Below are 20,101 nucleotides of genomic sequence, written 5' to 3'. Positions count from 1 at the left end.
AACAGTAACAGCTGCCTGTGTTTGTTCCCAAAATAAATGCACATCAGTCTGAAATTCATCTGAAACCCCATTCTTACTGGTCAAAAAGAACAGTGGGAATGTATTAAATCAGAATTCACTCCTGGGTCAAGTGGCTCTGCAATGAAAAATGCTGGTTTTTATCTGCCTCGGCACAGATCAGCATGATTGGGAACATAAGACCGCGCAATTGTTTTCTTCATCTGCTCTGTTTTTGTCAGAGGTCAGAGCCATTTCCACTGCAACACTGTGACACACATTCATCTTCTGGCAGTTAGCGTTAATGTTTGTAGCAATCCTTCCTTTCAAAAAACTTAATTAGATTGAATAACTTTCAATCTCATTAATACATGGGTGAAGCAGGGGTTAAAATAAAAACAAAGGGCAGAACAATCACACATAATGGAAATTATGTTAATCCCCCTTTTTACGAAACAGAATGTAGTGCTGCTTTAATAAAAAAGTAAATACAATCAGGCCGGATAGAAAATAAAGGTTTTTTAGTTTTGCCTAGTGCTGTAAAAAATAAAATAAAATACTGGGCCAAAAAATGCTAGAGCTGGTCAAAACAGGACATGGCACATGTGAGCCTTCAAATGAAACTTAAAAATCTATGGGTCGGAGCGACTCTTAGCTGTTTCTGCTCGTACAAATATCTCAAGTCTTAAAATAAATCATGATATATCACAATTAAGTGAATATACTTGATCATGAATACAGTATAGTATAAGTATAGTTTCAATTATATGGTCTTGATAATATGACAGAACAACAATATAAGCATCAGCGGTTTCTCAATCCTGTTCCTGAGGACTCATTGCCCTCCATGTTTTAGATGTTCCCCAGCACCAACACACCTGAAATGAATGGCTCTTTATCAGGCTTCTGCAGCGTTTACTGATCAGCTGACCATTTGAATCAGGTGTGTTGGAGGAGGGCAACATGTAAAAATGCAGGGCACTGGATCAGGATTGAGAAGAAAACCCATGGTTTTATATGTATGTGTGACACAGAATCAGCGTCTAAACCATATGGCACGCAGAGTGCGACCATGATTGAGGTTAAACTGGGGTTAGGCAAAATGAATTGATTCAGGATATGCACTGACATAAGTGGGGATGAATTTGACTTGATCCATTCACGTTATGTGCCACTTTAATCAGTCGATATGCAGCCAGTGATTGAGTGTGAGGAAGCCTTCATCTGCTCCACATTTAACAGATGACCCTAAAAGTCCATGTTTCACTGGCCCTGTGGCTATTTATAGTTTTGAGAAAGTGTAATGTGAAGGGGAGCCACTGCAGGACAAAAGCACTGTTGTGATGATTTAATTAAACAGATAAATTAGGTTAATAAAAAACTGGTTTGAAGCCCCACAGGGCCTACGTTTTGTTTTGTTGAATTCTGGATTGATTTTAGGAGACACGCACATTTTTAACATTTAACATTTGAATTTATATTTTAAAGTTACTTTTGTATCACAGAAAGGCCTTATATAATACATCTCCACACATCCAACAATCCCAGACTAAACACACACACAGTTTTTTTTTTTTAACTTTTCCTTGGTGTCATCGCACAGGATGCAACCTTAATCCACTTTCAAGCTTTGAGATGAATATTAATGTTTCCATTTAAATTTATCTTGTCCCCTTTAGCTGTGAGTCTGCTTATGTAGGTTTACCACTTTCATTTCACATGGATAATTTATGCCGGACGATTGTCACGCAGATGCAGGCAGCTGTAATTCCAAACATTTGTAGCTGTACAATGTGATTAATAATTGACAAACGTAGAGGGGCAAACGTTCCTGTGAAACAGCAAAACATTTCAGAACTACTTTGTGTTGTGTGGTGAAGAAGCGGCGCATATTCCAACAGGCATCTATTCTCTGATGTGTGTTACAGCTTGCATCTTTTATAGATATACATCCTCCCCTACAGGAGTACTCTCGTCGCTCTCTGTTCGCTCCGTCATTCACCATTTCTTCCTCTCTTTTTCACCCGGCTTCCATTTTAAATTCCAAATGGCACTAATGTCCTTGGGCTGCTTTTCATCATCTGTTTGCTCCGTTAGTGCTGAAAAGGATGGGGGAGTTTAAGAGGTTCCACATACTTTAGCTGCTTTTGACACATTAATTAATATATTGCACATCTCATGGCTATGTGTGCTATAAATAGCACGTTAGGCTCTTGTGCAATATGTATACTCAATTTTCCTGTGTGCGTGCGTGCGTGCGTGCGTGCGTGTGTGTGTGTGTGTGTGTGACCTGTGGTTCTGAGTGATTATTATCATCACATAAGCTACTTTTGTAAGTCGCTTTGGATAAAAGCGTCTGCTAAATGACATGTAATAAGCTGGAAGTACGAATATTTTTATTTATATTTCTAGCAACTTTTACTTTTACTCCACATTTCCTCTAACTATCTTTGTTACGCGTTACTACCAAATAAAACCAGAAGAAGAAGAGTTATGTAATGGTCTTTATTTCTATAGAGCTTTTCTAGTCTTGATGAGCTGCTTTACATTATAGTTTTGCCATTCACCCATTCACTGATCTACCATGGCTCAATCCTAACTCCTCACTTTTTTAATACTTTTACTTTTACTTCTAAAACCTATTTTATATCATAAACTCACATTTAATACTTAAGTACAGTAAATGTCATAAACTTTAAGACTTTTACTGAAGTAATAAAAAACTGACTTCAACTTCTACCAAAGCCATTTTCTGGTAAAATACTTGTATTTGTAAGGTATTTTTTAAGGTGCTTTATACAAGAACGGAAAAAAAACAGTTGGTAGCAGTCAAATCAAATTTTCATTCACATACACAGATATATATTGTTACTATCAACTATCTACTAACATTTGAATGCTTCAGTATCAGATTCCAAAGGTCTACACAGTGACCTCTTTCAGCAGGACTCAACAATAGACAATATGTAAACCGAGTCAGATGTCAACCAAAGTGCAAAGCAGTAAGCCATTATGTAAAAAGACCTTATATTGATCACATTCAAAGCAGGTCATGGAGGTCAGCAGGAAATATATCTGCGGGATCTGACAGCATACTCTCACTACCATTAAAGGCTAAAACATTAATAGTCAGATATGTGAATACAAACCAGAGTTCATAAGAGCTGCTTTACCATTTTGCATTTTCAGTGGTGAGCAGCGTGTGGTGGTGAACACGGCCGTCTCACAGAGAGAAGCTGATTCCCTGATTCATATTCTGGTTTGACCTCCTTTCTCTTTGTATGTTTTATGTTCTCCCCATGCATGGCTTTCTCTGTACACATGCAGATTGGTGTTAGGATTACCTGAAAACCAGCATTGTTGCACTGTGTTAACTGTAAAAACAAATTTCATTGATCACTTTTTCTTTCTGCTGCTATAACACAAATAATGAATAACGTGTTATTCTATTCTATTCCGTGTCATTTTCATTCTTTTTGATATATATTTTAACACTATTCTCCTGCTGCAGATCAGTTTACTTCCCATTCCTCCACTGCCTGATTACGTGCCCCGCCTTCATTATTTTCACCTGTGTTCTATTTGCCACACCTGCAGTATTTAGTCTTCCCTCATCAATCATTCTGTGGCAGTCTGTTCATTCATTCACAGGCAGCCTTCGAGCATTTGTTTCCATTTTAGTCTCCAGTGTATGGCTGTTGTTTTTCTTTGATTCTGCCTTTGGCTTTTTTGCACCTTTGCTTATCCTGCCTGCCTTTTTGTTTTGTTTTGTTTTAGTACCAGTAAACAACAGTTGCTCTCTGCAACCATCATCTGAATGCCCTGCTTTTGAGTTCACTTCCTGGTCTAGCTGTTAACACAAACCATTGATAAAAGGACGATCCACTTTTATATCTCTGTCCTGTTCTCCACCAAGTTCTAATTGATATGTTGCTCTTTGGCTCATAAATGCACTTTCAAGTTCATCAGCTTGACTTTCAACCTTTTGTCTGTCTGCTGATTTGTGAGTTTGTGTTTGAGTATTCACTGCAAACTGTTCAAACAAGGCTCATACACATATTAAAAGGAAAGTAGTCTCCTGGTTGCAAAATAAACCAGGTTTTTAAGACCATACATTTCCAATGTCACCTGAAAACACACACCTGCTAGATGATACTATCAGTCAGCCACAGATTGTAACATCATTTACAAAACAGATATGATAATGTATTGAAGAAGACCTGAAACTAGTCTTTGAACCATTCTACACAGGGAAATGTCTCACTGATGTTATAAATCAAATGAGAAGTAGGCTCAATTTCCAATAAAATACCAAAAAGGTTTGGTATCAGACACGTCATTTTCCAATACTCCATGGTTTTCAGACATGTCCTTGCAAAATGTTGGAGATTTAAAGTATGTTTTCAGGATTTTTAAGACTTTTTAAATGATCTACAGTTCGGCATTGTTCACTTTGATTCATGTGTCAGACATCGTGCTCATGACTCCACCAGTGACGACACTCTTGGACCAATCAGTGGCCGGCAGTCTGTCGACGTCACATTTTATTATCCGATCAGCTTGGAAGCTCGTCGGAGCAGATACGTAACAAAGCACCAGGTACTATTGCTAATGGATAAGCAAAATAAAATAAAAAGAGTAGAGTCAAGCCACCATTGCAGTCAAACTGAACTCTTCCTGCAAACAACAGATTCGCCCCCTAGTGGCAAATAAGTATATTCCTATTCGGTTCCAAGGTTAGCTTCAGGAGGAAACAGGAAGACTACCACAATCAAAAGATGTATAATATACTTCAAAAAAGTGACTCTCATCAGCATCAGTGAGTCAGTAAGCATGCACTACCATGCTGCTTGACTAGGTCTATGTTGTGTTTTGAGAGGCTGGTGTTTGTATGAATGAATGTACAGTTATCAATACTGTGTTAAAAATGTTTTAACCAATACTCCTAGACCGGCAGACAAGTGCTGAGAAGCAATATCTCACATTGGCATCTTCCTCTCCAGGACAGGACCTCCTCTATGTCTCATTAGGCCAAACTGGCAACTCAGGCAAAAGGAAGGCGCACCATGTGTCCAGCCTCCCATGGTAAAAATCTCCCCATCACTCCCAGGAGCTCTCATTACTCCTCTCACCTCCCCTTTGTCCCCGAGCAGATCTGCTAAAGGCAGCCAGCTCCATCCATCACATCTATCGATCCCGCCCTCCCCTGGTGTGGTACCTGTCTCTTTTTGAGGCTAAGTGGGAAGGATGGCGGCGCTGCCATGATATTTCAGCTTTCCAAGTGACAGCCATGTCCCCTGGGGATGTTACAAGGTGAACCAGTGACCGGGTCTCTCCCTTGTACATCTAAATAAAGGAGCTCCTCCTGGAGGAATTTGCCAACAATGTGCTTTTACAGCCTGGACATTAAAGCAATAATCAGTTTTCTGCACCCGCTGCTCTTCACACAGTGTTTTTGTCTCTGTAAAAAAAAAATGAAAAAAAAAAGGCTACGCCCATAACTACACACGAGGGAGCAGTTTCAACTGCTTTTTGCTCCAAATGAACTAAAGCAAAAACACTGTCACAACTGTTGCTTAAGATTCAACAGTGATTTCTATTGCAACACAGATTTCATGTTGTGTCGCAGTGACTATAGAGTTGCTATTACTCGGATGGTTTTCAGACAGGGAGGCTAACTTGAGCTTTTAAAACAATTACCTTTCAGTTTTTGTCTGACATGAGTAATTCTAACTGTGTGTGACACCGTGAAATACTAGTCAAAAAAACCTATAACGGCCTTTCATTTATGACAGACCTACTTCTTATTACTTTTGGGTATTTTCCTGATGTTTGAAGTTTTTCTTCTTCGAAGAAGTTCTTCTTCTTCTTATGCTGACCGCCCACTACTTGTGAGGTTTATTTTGAAGTGAAACACATCACTTGTTGCATGTGAGAGTTGTGTGGAGAGCAAAGTACTGTAGGGAAAATGGGATATGAAACATGTGTGATTGGGTGAATCGTGTTTATGATGTATGAAAAAGCTGTAAAGGTTTATTGTCACAGTTTTGCAATAAAAAAAAAGAATTCCCTTCTTCTGTGTTCCCGCTCAGTATTGCAGTCCAGTCCCAGTTGACCACCGTACTAACAAAACATGTTTACCACCACATGCTTGAATAATCAGAGAGCTTAAAATAGGAGATGTGATCTTCTCCGCACGTACAGATCGTGTGCAGGCTGTGCATTAGTCTCCGTTCAGTCTGTATGATTAAATAAAGAGTAATATAATGTGGCTTGTTTCCTGGAGAAGGTCTATCTCGTTTCAGACTCCTGTGCCTTTCGTCTATCATGTCATTTCTGAAGGGCCACTGTGTAAACGAAAATGAAAACAGACACATGCTCTCAGTGCATTTCCTTCAATCATGTCATTTCTCATACAGCCATAAGTGATGGAAATAGGTCTGCTCCTGAGGAGCCGGCAGCTCCCACTGGGGTTTTGTTTATAATTAAGTGTGATTTTCACCATCAGCAGTTATTTTATTTTTGCTCTACTTCACCACATTGAATAGAAAGATGCCGTTTTTTTTGAGTTTGGCCCACTTGCTAAGCAATTATTTAAAATGATTGTTGTTAATTCCACTGGAATTTCCTCCTCGTTTTAAATGATTCAACAGTTGCAGTGCAGTTAAGTGCAGAGTGAACTTTTGATTAAATCTCTGGGAAGGAGTTGGAGTAAAAGCACAAGGTGAGTCGACTTCACTGACTCAGTGAATAGGACTGACAGGCAGTCGATCACACATAACAACACAAGGTGTCAGAAGAAGAGGAGGATACTGAAATCTCTGAGGGTGTTAAAGGCATTCAGTGGTGTTTGTGTTGAAGTGACACTGAGACTGATTACAAGTAATCAGCTCTTTCAGCTCTTATTTCCAAAAAAATAAGAGCTGAGTAAACTCCATCTTTGACACTGAGGTCTGCAGATCAGCTTCTCCTTGTTGAGAGGTGACCGAGCCTTCTCAGTGCTGGCACACAAACTGTGGAACGAGCTACCCGCCCAGCCTGGAAACTTTTAAATCTCATCTCAAAACTCACTTTTACTCCTTGGCTTCTAACCCAGCATGAGAATTGTGTGGTCTATGTCTGTCCTTTGGTGTATTTTAGTGTTTTACTGGATTTTAGTCCAGTTAGTGGATTGGATTGATTAGTACTTTATGTATATTATAATTTATGTATAATCTTAAATCCAAGGCCAGGCATGATTTGTACTAAATTATTGGGAACAATTTACATTACAGTACAATAAAAAAAAAAGTTGGCCTATAGTAATTGTCACTACCAAGCTTTGTAAATAATACTATAATCGCTTATTGTTGCCAAGCTGGAAATTGCATTAGACAAAATTATGGTATTATTTTAATACTACTTCCTTATTATAATAATATAACTGTGAGAGAAAATTCTATAGAAAATTCTTATATCCAGAGCTGGTGTTCAATATAAACAGCCATAACTGAAGATAAGACTCAAACTAGGTGCCTTTCAAGGTTCTCTCACGAGATACAAATGCACCAGACATCTGGACCAGATACACTATCTCAAGGTTTACTAACTGTATGTAACAGACCTGGCACGCTGCTCGCCAGAATCTGCGATGACGCCTCACTGTTCAGATGTCCCAGTTCTGTCTTTAATAAAATCTTTCAACTCATCACTTACCCCAGAAAATCTCCATAACAATAACCATGGTGTTACTACACAACCATGTTCCATTAATGTATACAGTGGATTTCCCTTAAACCAATCAGTCAAACAGCCAGGAAACACATCATGCTTGTTTTTGATAAACCTTTAAATTGATTGGTTAAGTGTGTTGCTGGCGGTTTCTTGGGAGTTGAGAAAAGGGAATCTCTTTGTTGTTGTTGTTGTTGTTGTTGTTGTCGTTGTTGTGCCCAGTTTCCCCCTCACACCTTACTCGAGTATAATCTGCCTGCTGCAGAACCTTTATTCCATGGCCATTTTACGAGCAGAGCTACCACGTGGGGCACAGTATGAGGCGGCCATAGATTCACTTATGAGGTGGGCGTGTTTGGCAGAAAGCGTGGGCTCTGTTTGTAAAACGCCTGAGGCTGATTGATCTGGAGATGTATGGCCTGGCAAGTGGTTTCCAACCTGGCAGTAATGTGAGGAGAAGCTTATTGTGCTGCTGTGAAGGAAAAAAAACAAAACCCTGAGCACTCAGCTGTGTTTACGCCTGGCAGTGTGAGACTGCTGACACGCCCTCTGTGGATCCTTCAATAGCCAACCCTCCAAAAGCACAGGGCAGAATCTGATAGAGACAAGGCGACACCATCCATTTTCCCCCCACCATGTCCTCGGTGACGCTGCCTCCCAATTAGCCGCACAGCCGCTGCCGAGGTGAGATAACAATAGAGGTCCATGTATCCCCTCAAGACCTCACTAGAGAACCTTTTATTACCTTATTGATATCTCCAACATGTCACCACTGCCCTCACTTGCCTGGCAGCATGCCCACACATTTTATATGAGGGGAAGTCACGGTAGGGGTGGTAACTCAATCCAAGAAGAAAACAGCAGGACACAACATTAGGCTGACTATAATTAGTGAGACGCTATAAAAGAATACAAGATGTAATGACCAAAACACAAAAATTCAAGTGACCCGCAGTGGAATGAACAAGTATATTTTTTGAGCTGACATAAAACAAGAAGAAAACATAATATGTGTCAGATTAAAAAATAATTGTACAAAAAAACAAAAACACACAGCAGTTGCAAATACGTATGTGCCTACTTATATTTCATCCTTCAGTTTCTTTCTATATGCATGCGACACAAATGGGACACACGTGTGTGAAAGCACACAGCATTTATCCAGTAATACACTGTTTAAACACAGGAAAGTGGAATTTTCCAAAGCACGGAAATAAAGTGTTCAAGTTAGCTCACGTCCTGTAGCACCACAGTTATTTAATTGACAAAACACTATGTAATTAAAGCCACAATAAATGGAAAACACGTTAAAACTGAGCATTAATTGTATAATTTATGTGCAAGACCGTTTGCAGTAAAAAGGTTCGGGTTGTCCAATTGGCCAAAGAGATAGTTGCAGTGAGAGCAGGCACAGTTTGTTTTTCTGTCCTGCTGTTTAAAAAAATTCATTTATTTGTTAATGCCACTCAATTCCAAGCCTTGTAACTCAATCTTGCATTAATAAATAAAAATAAGTTCAGTGCATTCTAATATAACAGAATGCCTTGGTCTGGTAGGATCAGGCATTTAGCAAACGCTGCTTGTGTCACTGATATTACTGAGCGTGTGGCTTTTCTCGCTGTGTACTGTTACTGTTTTAGGGCTTTTCTGATGTTTGGCAAACCTTTTATGGCTGGTAACGGAACCAGTTTGCAAATGAAGAACAAAAGTTAATGTTGCTTTAAATTTCTGCTGGTAAGATTCAAGAAACTTCTAAAAATCTGCGTAAAATAAAGTGCCTTATATGTTGTGTTTATATCAAAATCCTTCATGTTTGTCCTCCATTCGTTAATAAAATGCTACACAGACTCTGTAAAGCTTTGTACTGGAAACTTTCAGCAGTACCACAGAGGCTGCTCGTAAAGCGCTTTGAGTGAGGATCTGCAGTAAATGGATATGGGGTCACTTCGACTGCAGAGCCAGGGTCACAGTCTCAAAGAGCCAGTGTGTGAGTGAGTGGTCATAAAACACCACAGGCATCGACTTCAAATGTCCCAGCTGTCGCTGAAGTACTGGTCCTCATCATCTTCTTCTTCTTCTTCTTCTTCTTCGTCGTCTTCATCTTCTTCTTCCTCTTCCTCCTCATCAGTCCCATTTTTCATGAGGTCATCATCCTCTTTTAAGTCATTCGCTTCCTCTTCCTCCTCTTTGAGCTGTGCGAGCATGGCTTGCAAAGTGGATTTTACTTCCTGAACTTCTTTCTCTAGAGACTGTGCAGAACGAGTTAGGGAAGACTTCAGTCACAAGTCACGTCAATAAAAGACACACACACACACACACACACAACAGAGAATATCAGAGGAATAACATGACACTTGTGGCCCTCTGTGGTTTATGGTAATAACCTGATGAAGTCATCAGTCTCTGATTTGGCCACCAAACAGATCACTGGGGACCACATCTAGTTCACTATTCATGAGCTCATCTCATCTGTGAGGCTCGGTGACACGTCGGGGACCCAAGCAAACAGACTGGCCACTTAAATAATTTATCAGCCGTCAATGAAATGGGATGGAGGCTGTCGTCGGAGGGAGGGGACTGTTTAACCTGCTTAGAAACTCAAATTAATCGTGGGAGTGTCCGACTTAAGTGGCAAATCAAAGGGATGGCTTTGATGGCAGATGGGGCCTGACGGCTCGTTTTACTGTCTAAATGGACACAGTTTGACCTCATCCATTATTTAATCAGCCATTAAGGAGCTTTTTATGAATCATGCAGTCGGTTTTACAAGACATTGAAGGCAACATGATCCAAATGGGATGAGGATGAGACATAAGTCGAAAAACCGTAAAAACTCACCACAGACTAACAGTTTCCCTATCCCATCTTCTTTTGTCTGTTTTTGTCTATTTGCCTCCTGTGTTGAGAGCCGGGATTCAATTAAGACCCTTCGAGATGAGAGGTTTGATCTACCCGTCACTATGGCAACAGCAGCATCATCCTAAAGTTCTGTTTCGGCTCATTTTCTGCAACACAATAACAAAATTGTTCCCGTCTTCAGTTCACTCGAGTGTCCGTGGTGCTTTTGCATAAAGAGATTGCCTCGACTTCAAAAAGTCGGGATGATTGACGTGTAGGGACATGGAAACAGAGAGATAGAGAGAGGCGGACCAATCTGTGTCCATCTCCAACTGCCGGGATGCCTTGATATCATGCAGCAGTGAAAGAGGCTGCAGTGACCCCTGAAAGCACAGCAGGGGATGGGAATCTCTAATCGGATGTGAAATCAGTGAGTCCGCAATTCAGCAGAGAGTGAAGTATTGGATAAGACACTGCTTTTAGGGATTGTACACTTAAATACACCTTGTCATAATTTTTTGGTCATACTGGGGTTTTGTGTTAAAAGAAAAGAAATGAAGCGCGATGGAAAATAAGTAAAAAAGGTTAGGTGCGTCTGCATCCCTCTGTGGAATTATTGCCTTTTCATCCGTCTTAATAAACCCCAAAGAGTAGAGGGGAAACGTGGAGGGAGAAAAACACACTAATCCATTTCCAATCAGTTTTCTAATTAGCACAGAAAATGATGTATTGTGACCTGTAATCAGCTTCGACAGCTTAATCTGAGTCATTATTATGTATATTGTAATTTCCTCCAAGCCGGTACTAGCGAGTGGAAGAAAGCAGACAGAAAGGAGGAGGAGCGGCAAGGAGAGGAAGGGAGGGTCAGAAGGCGGATGGACATTAAGATAGGATGGGAGCGGAGTCATTACACTGACATTCCTTCATCTGCCCCTGCACAGATTCTGTCTGCCATGTTTAATCTCAACTCATGTGGACTGCCAACCCACATCAACAGCCCTCTAATAACCTTGCTTGGACTTTAACCATTTCATTTTCCAGAAGGTGCATCCAGGCTGTCGAGACAAATCCTGAAAGCCCCAGTTTGTCTTCAGCTTTCTCCTTGAATGGACTCATAATATCAGATGAGACAGGTGTTTTGTTTTTTTCTTGTTTTCCCCTCAAAAGGGAAAGTCACCGAAAACTAAGATCGGCCCAAAGGCAGTGTGGACGCGAAGGCCTGGAGGAAACTAGGACGTTAAGATGGATGAGCAGAGACAGAAACATACAGATAGAGTTTATATAATACATGGGGATTCAGGGACAGTGAAAGGATATGGGTGAGGGCCCGATCCTGGTTTAGTATGGCCATCTGCAATTCATCTTCCAAGGTCATTAGCCTGTCACTGATCAGCTCGCAGCGCTCTGTCAGGTCTGCAGCATCAGCCTCACCACACCCAACCTGGCAGTGAGAGGAAACAAGGCATGAAATAATAGGTACAGAAAAGGGAGTAGGAACAAAGAGAGCTGCAGTGTTTTATATAAATGTGCTATTCAGGAACAAATAAACACAAAGGTTTTTCTTAACCGAGAGAAAAGATGTCAAAAAAATATGGTTTTGACCATATAATAGTGGCTGCAACATGAGAGCGGTACAAAGATGGCTGGCATCACTGTCCTGCGACCAAAGTGACGGCTGATGCAACACATAAATATCACTAATGCAGTGGTTGGATTTTTGCTTGGCTTCACGATTCAGCACTGCAGACAGATGACAGTTTCTTCTTATAATACTGATTCGCAAATATGTAAGTAAGTGTCATCATCATTTACTGTAGTTATCAGACATCAAACTTCATTTTGTAAACAAGTCTACATCCTGTTTACATACAAACTTTTGATTTGCAGGAAGGTGGAAAAGTTTGCGTATCGATATAAGGCGGATGTAAAATGGAACACAAGGACGTTCAGACGAAAACATTCCTCCTACATCCGCCAACAGCTATTGGTGCACTTTATTTACGTCATGATGGTGCGTCTTGTTATCCTTCTGTGGTGACAAACTTTTACTCCAATATTCACTTTACTGCAGTGGACAGAAACACACATAATGCAGATTTTCTTCGACCGAATCTTTGAAAAATCTGTGATGCATTTTAATGGAAAACTAGCTCATACAGTGTGAGAACCTTACACTGTAAGATTAAGATGAAATGTTGATTAAAGTCACAGTGAAGAGGCCTTCTTTAATTAAAGTAATCATGTGCAGGCAAGTCTTGAGTTGTTGTTTTGTCTATTTTTAGCCCTTTTAATATTAATTACAAAGAGAACTGTGAGTCGGGGCTCAACTTGAAGAGTTTATGCCGGAAAGTTCAGCTAATTATGTCAGTTTCAAGAACAGCTGAACATAGAAAAATACATTGTTGGGTAAAGCAGCGCAGTCTTAACGTACACAATGCATATCAGACATCATTTAGCGGCGCACCTGCAGATCACCTGCGGAAGCTGCAGGCCTGAGTGTGTTATTGGAGGCTGGTGCAGGAGCAGAGAGCAGCAGAACACTGCATGGCCATAATTAGAACTGGCCCCTTTGCAGACACTGTGTCCCAGTTTCCTCACACTTATCAAGCAAAGAGGACACACACACACACACACACACACGTGCACAGAACACATTCCGAGCAAATAGACACACACTGGGGCACACACAGACACGGTGCTCTTGTCAAACAACACGCACAAAGTCTAATCTGACTCATAGCTGCAGGTAAGATATATGAACTCCCTGCAGCTCAGAGGTGTCAGAACAATCACTGGGAAGTGTCTGTGTTCTGTCCTGGAATAGCTCCACTTCTCCAGATGATGTAACAGACCAGAATAAATGTACAACAAAACAAGCGTGATGATGATAAGCGCGGGCCATCCCTAATGCAATTAATGAATTAAGTAGAACTCAAAGGCGCACGCTCGTTTTTTTATCGCTTACTGTACATGAACAAGAAAGAGATGCTTGTCTGTCCTCAGGTGTTAACTCGTGTGATGGGAACACGTTCGGCTCACACCGAGAAGAAAGAGAGTCAATGTATGGATTAACTGGGCTCCTTGTTTGTCAAGGTTAGCAGCGTCCTCTGCAGATAAGAGCTCTGTGTTTGTTTGGCTGATTGATTCCATATGTTAAAGCCTCCCGTCAGCTTTTGTTAAGTCAATACAGCCACAAGATAGAAAACAAAAGCTCACAGTGAAGAATCAGTCCCGGTTGAAAAGAGTCCTGACAGTTTGTTCGCAACATACTGTATGTACACAACCCCCTTTAAAAAGCGGTAGAAGAAAGCCATTATTTTTGCTCCGAGTGATGATCGACACGACACAAATGACTTTCTCTGCTGCATATGCCTTTGAAAAAACTGAAAACATAGACAATTTGATTTCAGCTATTTGCTCAGTACAATCCCAGATTATTATTATTAGACTTACAAGTTAAGAAAATGATATGAAATTCATTATTCTGACTCATGCAAGCATGGTTATTTAGAGCAATAATGAGTGAGAGGCAGCAGGTAATTGTCTTCGTTCACACGGGTGTTGTTCGGACGGACACTGCACTGTACAGGAAATATAAAGCAACAATATTATCCTAAAACTAGGAATTAATTGATGGTTCCATAAACAATAAAAAAGATAAAACTAAATTTAAACTCAACGGGAAATGAAGCCGCTTTGATTAATAGTGTCTATTATCACTGATGTCCTGTTGATAATTTAGTGCATAGATCATTCACACATTTTATTGTAACAGGAAGTGACGCACTATTCCACAAGTTTATGTTTTAAAGACTAATACAATAATAAACAAATTGATTTGAACACTCATTGCCTGTAATTAAGTGTAAAAAGAGTGCAAAAAGGGCAATTATCTATTGTCAACAACTAAAGGAAGTGGTTATTACAAACAAAAGTGCCTGATTAACAAAAGTAATCAAAAACCTGATTCTGATACTGATAATAATCCCTCTATTGTTGTTTGGTTCTGCAGGTCAGAGTGAAGAAGGTGGTGTACAGACCACCTAGGATAAAAGGGGATAAAAGAACAATTAGTCAAGATTAGGATTAAATAAAGCAAGCACACGCACACACACACACTAATCAATCTCCATTGTGGTAGCAGGGCAATCACTTGGCAGCAGCTACGAGGAAATCATTTACTTTAAGTCATTAAGAAAAGGATAAGGTGGTCACTGGACGGACACTTTGCAAGGCAGAGAATTACAACTCCTCCACAACACAACAAGATGTCTTCACTGTGTGTGTGAATCTTACAAATATAATTTCTTCATTCAAAATAGTGACTTTTTGTTCACAAAGAAATAATACAATGATCAGTTTGCTGATCACTGACAAAGCTTTGAATTTGAAATGAAGAATTGAATTAGTGGCGAGCACCTGTACAGCTGTCAACAGTCTATTAATAGTTGTGATCTATTTAATTTTCTCTCTTTTGTTGTTGTTCCAACTTGTCATTTAATCTCCCCTTCGATTACAGCACCGGCACTTATTTATAGGACTTATTTATTTATTATTTATCACCATCTTGTGATGTGTGTTCTTATTTCTAATACAAAACCGATTTAGTATCATTTTAATCTGGGTTTTATTGATAGTGTTTGTTTTATGTGTGTGTATTGATCTGCTGCTGATAGTGTAGAGCTGCTTTTCATTGTCTTCCCGTAAGTGATGATAAAAATCAATTTTACTCTATTCAAGCACTGAGTTCACATGTCGAGGAATTCCAACTGTGATAGACGTTTTCAGACTTGAACTCTGAGTAATGTCCACAAATGTGGAATTTGTTAATCACATATAAGGAACGAAGCAGGACATGTTCACATGCACATTTTAAACAAGCTAAGGCCGTAGTCCGGCTAATGAATCACATTATCCAGGTATGTTAGTCCGACTATAGGTCGATTTTAGTTGGACTAACGTGTTTACATTAATTTTTGTCTTTGTCTGACTAAAATCAGACTTTTCAGACTGACTGTTTTTCAGACTGGGGTGAGACCCACTCACAACAGCAGAAGAAATATCCATGTGAGAGCGGAGCATCCACGAATCAGGACACTCACCCATTCACTCACTGATGGGAGAATGTCCACAGAAACATCTGCAGAAGTTTTCATTCTCACATACAACCCAACAATGTCCAGAAAATATTGAGTGGATGTCATGAAGCCGCCATACAACATCAGTTTATTCTGGTTTGAAAACTTGTATGCACACTATCTTAACACATAGGTGCCTTTGAATCATTTGCCCTTCAGGTGGATCAGCATTGATGTATGAATTTAAAACAGGGAGGTGGTGAAGAGAAGAGACACACTCAGCAAAACACTTGCATGAATAAATACAAACCATTGTACACACTCAGACAGTCTGCAACACAACCCAGGCTTCTCATTTAGACCACTATTGATCAGACAGCCAAAGATGTGACAGAGGTCATGTTTGAGTTAAAGCCAACTAATAGATTCTCCCGTGTCCCAGTAGGCCTTACTGTCAATGCACCACTAACACTGAAAACATTCACTTGAACACCACCAACAATGTCAGCGTTACACACCTCTGGGTGACTATCCTCCATGCAGAACAAAAACTCCTCCAGTTTCTGAAACAAAAGGGCAAAAAAACATATGTTGAGGCCTTACGTTCACAAACCTGCTCATGAATAATTGAGGCAGAAACGATGTTGTGTACTGTGTACGATTATGTGTGTGTGCTGCATCATCACAATGGGATGGGGTTATAATTACTCATCACCAAAAATGACAAGGAGAAAACAGATTAACTGGCTCATCTGCACTGCAGGTTTCTTTGTTAGCGCTCAAAGTATATAATTATATATTCTTTACTATGGAAGGAGTTAATTACTGCACCTACTGGAGGAAAACAAACTGCATTGTTTGTGGCTTTAGGGTAAGCACATAAGAAGGCGGAGTGAAAAAATTAATGAAAATCATCATCAACATTTTGAATTTAGTTTTTAATTAAAAATGTATGTATGACATTATTCAGTGTTCTACACGTCTTTAACTGCACCCGATTTGAGATTTTTTAGCCAGTCACGCAAAATCAACAAATCACTTGTCATATGCAGATTTCAGACTTGTGCTGTTGATTTATGCATTTACAGGGTTTGTATTGTTTCCAGCGTGAGTCCTGATGAAAACAGTTGTACAGTTAATATCCTAATCATCCATGAATTATGAGAACAGTTTTCTATTTTTCAACATTTAAGTGTCTTGGGTAGCTTGAACTGCCACAGATACTTGTGAGGAGTTACTCCTGACTTGGAAGGGACAGTCAGCATTGTGAATTCTCAAATAGACGCTTTTGCTTTTATTCTTGATGGGCATCCAATTTTTACTGATATTTTGTGACCCAGTGCAGCACTCTCCATTGTTTATTCAGTGGCAAAATAAAATGCTATATTGAAAGCACACATCTATGAAACTTTTTACAGTAAAACAAAATAAAAATCATCTACAGTTGATGCTCTTTTGTATTGCATAACAAGGTGCTAGGTACTACTTGAGAAATGAATGTTTTGTTCAAATTTAAATTCTGCGATGAGCATTTGCAGGGCATAATGTATTTTTGTGCCTCTTTCCATGCACGTTGGACATTTTAAATGTAAGTAATGTTGAACTATTTCCAGAGAAGTTTCTCGATTGAGCACCTGAAATGTGTCTTTTTGCTAATATCTAAAACAAAAAATTTAAAAAAAAATGTAGTTTTCTAAATTCAGACAACAGAGGCAGACGGAGCAAAGGACTGAGACACAAAAAAGGAAATAAATATGGCTGGCTGCCTCACCTTTTAGTTGTTAGGAGGGGCCGGACTTTAGGAGCAGAGAGAGAAGCAGAGAGAAACAAAGGGAAAGCAGGAAACAGATCCATGCAGGTTGTAGAACGTGTTTAGGCAGAGACAGAATATATCAGTTCAAGGAGGATATGTATGGATGCACAGAGCAAAAGTGACATGTTAAAGTGGCTGGAACAAAAAGGGGAAATTAAATATGACAATAAGATTGACAGCCTCTTATTAGGAAACATGCAAGCATCAGAAAAAATAAATCTACAAACATCTGCTCTTGGCCACAGTCCAGTAAAGCCCTACTGAAATAAGTACAACTATTATCATCAGTGGCTACACAACAGGAAATACTGGTTTAAATCACAATCAGTGACACAAATTAACAAAAATATAGTCTCACAAAAACATATCTGGCATGTTTCCCATTATATTTTACTATTGCTGTCTCTGTTGGCTTTGTTCCTATCTCAGACGAGTGTGTCAGACGATGTGGGCGGAGGAAAGTGTGAGGAGAGGAGAGAACGAGTCGGAATCGGCCCTGAGGCAGTGGACCTCAACTCACTGTGAGCAACACAGAGAACACACACACAATCCCACATCCCCCCCCTAAATGCATGTAATCATGCAGAAACATACCGTCTTAAATCTGCACTCTGTAAAATGAAACTCTTGAAGGGAGCCAAAACGTTTCCAAATGGTTGCCTCCCTCACGCCCACATCTCCCTCATTTAGAGATGCCTTCGAGCGAACGTGTTAATAGACTGCTGCTCATCTCACTGTAATCGACAGACTTTAATAATCCAATAACAGCTGAGCGTACGCGCTGACAATGTCCTCTCCAGTTAAGTGGTATAGGACTGAAAAAGCGGGTGGACGTTATCTGACTGTCACTCTTCACACCGCGGGGACACAAACGAAAACAACACAGTGATTGTGACGACAAGTCGTACACATTTAGAAAAACAAAGATGACTTCCACTAAAGGGAAACCTCAATATTTAACGTTAAGGGTCTCTATAGCTTCAGCACTGTGCGATGCTGAGGAATAATACATTGCATTGGGTTGTGATGTTAACAAGACATACTGCGCTTGCGTTACCTTTGTGAACTCTGAGTTCTGCAAGTTGGCCTCCGGACACCAGCGTCCTCCTAAAGCAGTCAGCATGGCACAGTCTTCTTCTTCTTTGGTGCAAGGCTGGGCCGGAGGGTCAACCGGTGGAGGGGGGAGGTCTTCCACGTCTGCCCCGCCACAGCTAGGGGTCCGCAGCTGGAGCCCGCGCAAGAACAGGTGACACGCTTCCAGGTCAGCTTCCCAGATGCGCTCCAGGCCCGAACAGCTACAACTACAGAGAGAAAGAAATGTACATAATATGTATAATAAACATGACCTGACACGTTTATATTATATTATTAGAGTTTGCATGTTCTCCCCGTGTGTGTGTGGGTTCTCTACGGGTTCTCCGGCTTCCTCCCAAAGTCCAAAAGCATGCAATATGGGGATTAGGTAAATTAGATGCTCTAAATTGGAATGGTTATTGGAATTGAATGGTTGGACGGGCGAACTATCCACGTTGTGACCCCGCCTATCGCCCTATGTCAGCTGAAATTGGCACAGCATCCACCGAGACCCTCCTGTGGAGGATAAAGCGGGAGAAGATGGATGGATGGATTTGCATCCTGATTTGACCTTTGGCTTTTCAGTGAGGACTTTATTTGTTCATCCCCCCTCTCTGTTTCCTCCATGTACTCCCACTTCCTACCACAGTCCAAACACATGCAAACTGGAGTTGGGATAATTGGAGACCCTACATTGACTATAGGTGTGAATGTGAACATTGGTGTGGTTGTCACTATATGTTGGCAAATCAATGGATACACTGGAATATTGTGATATTCCATGGTGTGAGTTTGTACTGAAACGAAATCATTTTTGACCATGTTTTCTCTGACAGAGGTTTTGTGCTGTATTTAAATCTGTGACCACTAGTTGGCAGCAGGCTTTGGGCCGTTTGTCTCTCTCTCTCTCTCTCTCTCTCTCTCTCTCTCTCTCTCTTTCTCCTCCCTGTGCCTGGGCATCTTAAACGGTATCTTAAATTACATCTCTTGTGACATGGAAAAAAATGCACCATCCAAAGATCCACGGTCAAACTGCAATGAGAGTCATTGTCCTCTCTGCTGACTTCTCTTTCCTTCAAAGAGCTTCAGTGTTCATCTCTGCTGGGGTCACTGAGCACAAGTTCAGTGGGAGGATGAGAGGATTTTCTTTTTTTTGTTGTTGTTATTTATCTACTCAGTGAATTACACTCACTCATCCTTTTTTTACCCTCTCCCTGGCCCTCACTTTAGTGATATCTTAAATGTAATCTCTGGTCGTAAAACACAATAATTAAAGTGTATTATTTCGAAAACCAGCAATCCAATTGACTGAAATGAACTGAAAGCTTTATTGTTTCTTCACTGACTACAATGAATGAGTGTCATTCATCTCACCCTGAAAGCTCTAATTTGCATTTCACACTAAAACAGACAGACACTGTGGAAAAATATGCAGTGCAGTCCTCCATGGTGACAACAGTATTGATGTTTGAACTATTACTTTGTTGAACTGTTGAACTAAGACTACTCTCTGGTCTTTCTGGCAATTCCATTTACACTGACCTTTAAAATATTCATATTTATATCAGTATATCATTATTTTCGCTCTTTC

The 20,101-nt window shown here is 40.2% G+C and overlaps 1 protein-coding gene across 2 annotated transcripts in view; it reads right to left on the bottom strand.

The window, feature by feature from the left end:
- Window positions 1-8,662: 8,662 nt before the first annotated feature.
- The window catches only part of disc1 (DISC1 scaffold protein), a 37,451-nt gene continuing 26,012 nt past the window's right edge, over window positions 8,663-20,101 (bottom strand). Inside the window, exons 11-14 of one of the 2 annotated variants that reach the window (XM_044046054.1) lie at window positions 18,494-18,737; window positions 16,142-16,186; window positions 11,863-11,986; window positions 8,663-9,958 (exon numbers count right to left, since the gene is read on the bottom strand). In XM_044046054.1, coding sequence (XP_043901989.1) covers window positions 9,732-9,958; window positions 11,863-11,986; window positions 16,142-16,186; window positions 18,494-18,737 — 640 coding nt within the window. In that variant the 3' untranslated portion in view covers window positions 8,663-9,731. Of the gene's footprint in view, window positions 9,959-11,862; window positions 11,987-16,141; window positions 16,187-17,394; window positions 17,420-18,493; window positions 18,738-20,101 lie in introns of those variants that run through there. The other variant, XR_006361872.1, reaches the window with a different exon arrangement.

Source organism: Solea senegalensis, linkage group LG15 (assembly GCF_019176455.1).
Source record: "Solea senegalensis isolate Sse05_10M linkage group LG15, IFAPA_SoseM_1, whole genome shotgun sequence".
Lineage (NCBI taxonomy): Eukaryota > Metazoa > Chordata > Actinopteri > Pleuronectiformes > Soleidae > Solea > Solea senegalensis.
The sequence above is the reverse complement of the archived record's forward strand: the minus strand, read 5'-3'. Positions and strand labels throughout refer to the sequence as shown.